This window comes from Gymnoscopelus braueri (genome assembly GCF_963280865.1).
Source record: "Gymnoscopelus braueri genome assembly, chromosome: 6".
In the NCBI taxonomy this organism is placed as follows: Eukaryota; Metazoa; Chordata; class Actinopteri; order Myctophiformes; family Myctophidae; genus Gymnoscopelus; species Gymnoscopelus braueri.
Window position 1 is genome coordinate 7,907,564 of NC_137607.1, and position 5,094 is coordinate 7,912,657.

The 5,094-nt window shown below is 42.5% G+C and overlaps 1 protein-coding gene across 1 annotated transcript; it reads right to left on the reverse strand.

The window, feature by feature from the left end:
* Positions 1-223: 223 nt before the first annotated feature.
* Positions 224-2,908, reverse strand: LOC308086334 (uncharacterized protein; the record flags this gene model as incomplete). Its single annotated transcript, XM_080429855.1, has 5 exons — positions 2,850-2,908; positions 958-1,535; positions 712-812; positions 427-603; positions 224-294 (listed from the first exon to the last, which is right to left on the reverse strand). Exons 2-5 carry the CDS (start codon positions 1,527-1,529, stop codon positions 224-226), a joined length of 921 nt encoding a protein of 306 aa, XP_080285981.1. The 5' UTR covers positions 1,530-1,535; positions 2,850-2,908.
* Between the last annotated feature and the right edge of the window lie 2,186 nt (positions 2,909-5,094).

Sequence of the window (5,094 nt, forward strand, 5' to 3'; positions counted from 1 at the left end):
GGTAAAATGTGATGATCACATACCTCTGTGTTTCCTTCGCGCGAAGCAGAACAGTACCACATGTGATTGATCAGAGACCTATTTGGTGAAACACAATACATAAGTTACACACTAGTGCTATCAATCAATTATTTTCTTGAAGATTATACTATAGAGAAAAAAAAGGGACAGAGAAGCACTGTGAGCTTGTAGATCTGCTTTTTTGCTACATGAATATCTGTCCTTACCTTGACCATTCAGCCAGTTCTCCCCGACCCTTCCGCTTGGCTTTAGCCATCAGCTTCTTATTGAAACCTGAAACAGTAATTTAAATATGTTGAACTATTGGGGTTTCTTTTCTCAATTATCACCTACAGCTAAAAATACAGACAACATAAAAAATCAGAGATTATGAAACACAATCCATTTACATTATCTTGTACTTGCCTTTGGCAGTGTGCCACAGATCAAACTGGTGATCAATTTCTGGAAACAGTTCCTCCATCAGTTTTCTCACTGATGGTGAGCGGTCAGTTGCTACAACCTCCACCTGTAGTCCCACTTCAAGGAGCTCTGTGAGTGCCCGCTTGAAGCCAACTGCTTCCATGGCAACTGAACTGGATGCTTCTGTGACCTACAAGAAAGTTAGGGAGTAAGGGAAGTAAGGGATGAAGGGTTGTAATATTTTTTTAAGAACAGCCGTTATGCCACAATGTTATGCAATAACACAACCCAAATTACTCTGCACTAGGTTAGACTGCAAAATCTCTCCTGTGGCATCCAGCATCATGGTGTAATGGCAGTATTTGGCTGAATACCCTGGGCTGTCACACCTTTTTGAAGTTGATGAAGTAAAAAAAACAAAATATAAAGACAAGTGCCAATCAATGCAATGAATTCAAAACTAATGATTAGTACTATTTTCATTATATGTACTAGTACTATTTCTGCCGTTTCTTTTACATTCTTCATACACACCTTCCATCTCCGGCCAGGTGGACTGGCGTAGATGGTTCTCCAAGAGCCTTTTCCCCCTCTTCAATGAGTCTGGTCAGGATCTGGTCCCTCTGTAGGGCATATTCGCCCTCAATGGCAGGACCGAGGTATGACTTCTGCATGTCATAGAAGGTGGTGGGTTGGATCATCTTCACATTCATTAAGTCCGACCAATCCACCAACTCTGTGATGGTGCTACCCGTGAACAGCACAGAGGCAGCACTGAGCAAGTTCACCTCAGGCATCCCTCTGATTTCAGGAGATGAAGTCCAAGTACCAGAGTGTCCTCCAAGGCAGTCCCAGCTAACCTTCATCTGTGCCCCGACAAAGGTAATGTGTGTGTCATTTATGGGCTTTCCACAGCACTGACACTTTCTGAAGAGTTCTTTGATACAAGACTCGTAAACAATTACCTTGGGCTCCTGCCAATCAAGCAGCTTCTTCTCCTCTTGAGATGACATTGGGGTGGCGGTGGTGGTGGAGGAATCATCTTCAGGGCAATAGTCGGCATCCTTGGGGTCGAAAACTTCGCCACTGCTGCTGCTTGTGTCCATAACAGCCTAATTTAAAAAGAAAATGTCAAGAGAAACTAGAAAAAGTGCTCCTCGGAGCACAGGTCTCCGCCAGGTCAGGTAGATTATTGTGGCCTCCTGGTGGCGCTATAATAGGCCAATGTGAAAAGGGTGCCATTTCTTATTAGGCCTTGCACGACAATCGGACACTGCATTCATGATTTGAGGCATTTTGTTCCAAAAATTTGGTTTGCTAAATTAGACCTGCTGGTGGCGCTATAACAGGCCAATGTGAAAAGGGTGGCATTTCTTCCTGGGCCGATGCAGGGCAGATGTTTTTCCTTGGCCTCTGGGGAGTGTGCGTGCAAAGTTTCACGCAGATCGGTGCAGTTATAGGCCTATTATAGCGCCACCATGAGGCTGTTAGGAAAGTTTTCAAGTGGCATTTCTTCCTGGGCCAAGTGGGAATCTACGTGGAAAATGTCACGGAAATCGCATGCTTCGTTCATGATTTGAGGCATTGTGTTCAAAATGATCCAATCCTGCAAACTTTGGGAGCCAATCTTAGCCAATCAGGATGGAATCTGGTAAATCGGACAGATCCGTGATGATCACATGACTATAGAGATACTGTGTACTGATTTGCGTGTTTTTTGGAGAAAATCTGTAGGAGTCATATCCAAAAATGTGTTTTGCAAAAGTCGGCCTCATGGTGGCGCTATGACAGCCTGATCTGAAAAATGTGGGGCAGAGGTTCTGCTGGGACATCCAGGGAGTGTGTGTGTGCAGTTTCACAGCGACCGGGCCAACGGTGGCGGAGATTAGCTGGTCGCAGACAAGGACGGACACACGGACACACGGACGGACGGACGGACGGACGGAGGGTAAAACATACTCTCTCGCCATGCCTTTCGGCCTGGCGGAGACAATAAAGAAATAAGCTAACACACTGACCACACTAACATTGGCCGTTGATAATGTCTGGTTTAACCCATTAAGATCTAAGAGCGATTCTACAAATGCCTTGTAAATCAGTAGTTCTCACACTTTCAAGAACACTTTAAAAAAATGATCCAAAATAGCAGAAGTACAAGCTTGCAGCACGGCACTAAGCGACACGCTGTGAGCTTGTATAACTGGTATTTTTGAATAGCCAATGCAAAAATCTAAAATGACAGATGCTTTCCCGGTTTTAAAGGGTTACGGTTTGTAGTTAAAATGTACATCTTGATATGTAAAATAACAACCAATCCTGAGTACAATGCAAAAACAATTAGCTACTTATCCATGATGCTACATATAGCACACAGTCTTTATGTGAATGAGTTCAGACTGACACAGGTAAACATGGTGAATACTTACTCATTGGCGAAGCATATGTAGCCCATGTGGGCTTGCAGTGCCTGGGGTAGATGTGGATGGTGTTCCAGCTACACTAACACTAACTAAACAACAACACAAAGGTCTTACAGTTAGCAACCTCAATTCTCATTCTTACTGTAAGCATCAGAGACATCAGAGACTATATAGACAATAATAACACCCATCGCCATTCTCCAGTGTCTGTCTGTTGCTTGGTTCCTCCTACACACTTCTTCCAAAATAAAACGTTCTTACCTCTCGAAAGAGGTCACCTGAAGCCTCTCCACCATCTGCAGGTTGATGATTCCAAAGAGAAAGAAGAGGTGACAACGCAATCAGTGTTACTTGAGTCAAGTGGCTAGCCTTTGCGTGTATATTACAATACACATGTTGCTTAGTCCAGCATTTTAACTCCAACCATACCTCCTTTCTGGTTCTTTTGGCCAGGGGCAGGTCAGCAGTTGATGTTGACAATGCAGTGGGTCTCAAAGTAGGGTTCGAGTCCCTCCTCTCCATGGACCCCTGGGGGTCACAGCAAAATGAGGAATTATTATTATTATTATTATAATATATTATAATATTATTAATATTATTATTTACCAGCTAGAACGTAACCCATGAGAGAATGTATACGAATCAATTCACATAATATATTCCACTCTGTTGACTGTTATTTCACCATTGTTTCTCAAATGGGGTACGTGTACATTTACATGACAGTGTTAGAACCACTGCCTTAGTGATATTATGGATTAAAGCAAAATAAAATCTCACGACTGCAAATGTTTGTATGGCCAAGTCCTAATGTTGTGATTTGTGAAACAGTGTGAAAGGAGCAAATATTAACCGAAAATAGCCAATCTACAAGCTCTACCACGCATTGAGAGCTTGTAGATCGGCTATTTTCGAAGAAAACATGCTTCCATTCCAAATGACTGACATCAGTGAACTTGAATCCATGTGATATACAGCACAAGGGAGGCTGTATGAGAGTACAGGCTAAAAAGTTAGGCTAAAGATTAGCGGTGACAACACAATCAGTGTTACAATACAGATGTTGCTTCGTACAGCAAAACATACCGCTGCTCTGCGGGGCAGGCCGGCAGCAGTTGACGTGGATGCCTCAGGCTCCATTTGTTGTGGGAATACTGAGGGAACCGCGTGCTCCGTCAGTAGAGTCCTTGCCTTCCTAGCTTTGTCCTTGTCCATCAATTCTGCCATCAGATTGTGTTGGAAGTCATCATCTTTGAAATGCTCACCACACACCCGAAGAGGTTTGAGGAGAGCTGGATCAGTGTTTTAATCAAAGAGGGGGTTTATAATAGCTCGCAGCCACTGCTTACAAAGCTCCCGTCGCTCCAGTCCCGATGGAAAACGGTGATAAGAGATGACTCCTTTCTGCTTCTGTCTGGGTTCATCACATCCAGGTACAACACAAACTACTGGCATTGTGTTTCGATACTGCTTTCAAAATACGCTACTGAGAAATACTGCGGCGGCTACTTCCAACTCAGTAAGCTCAAAGAGAAAGTTTCAGCGCGCGTTTTTTTCCTATTATTTCCTGCTTCGTGGGTAGGGGCGGGGGCGGAAGCGGATGTGTGTCGCGCAACGCACTATGGGTATTGTAGGAAATGAGCGCTGGGTGCTTTGTTACGCAAAATGCACCGGACTCAGACAGTTTATCGCCAAATGATTATTTATTTATTTTTTCCATTTACGGATATCATACTAAAGGATGGTAACAGCCTTCAAATAGTGGCGAAGTAGTCCTTTAACTATAGTTGTTTATTTAGTCATTTTGAAATTGTCACATTGAATGATTAATGTTCCTTAGAATGGATAATACAAATGATAATTATGTCAGCAAAGATGTTATTTATAAAAAGAATAATTTGTTACTGTTCAATTAACAACTTTCTCCCTGAATGCATTGTCATGTTTCTTCAGCTGTTATTATAACTTAAGTATTTGCCAAACACTGTAAATGATTATTGTATGAATCATCATGTTTTACAGATTATTGATTTGACCAAATTATTCATTTGGTCAAAACCTTTTACCACAGTCTACACAATTTAAGAGGTTTCCATTGTATGAGTCCTCATGTGCCTATTCAGGTGACCCATTCGAATAAAACATTTGCCACAAACTGTGCAACTATATGGCTTTACTCCTGTATGAATCCTCATGTGTCGCTTCAGATTATACATGTCACGAAAGCCTTTACCACAGACTGTACAACTGT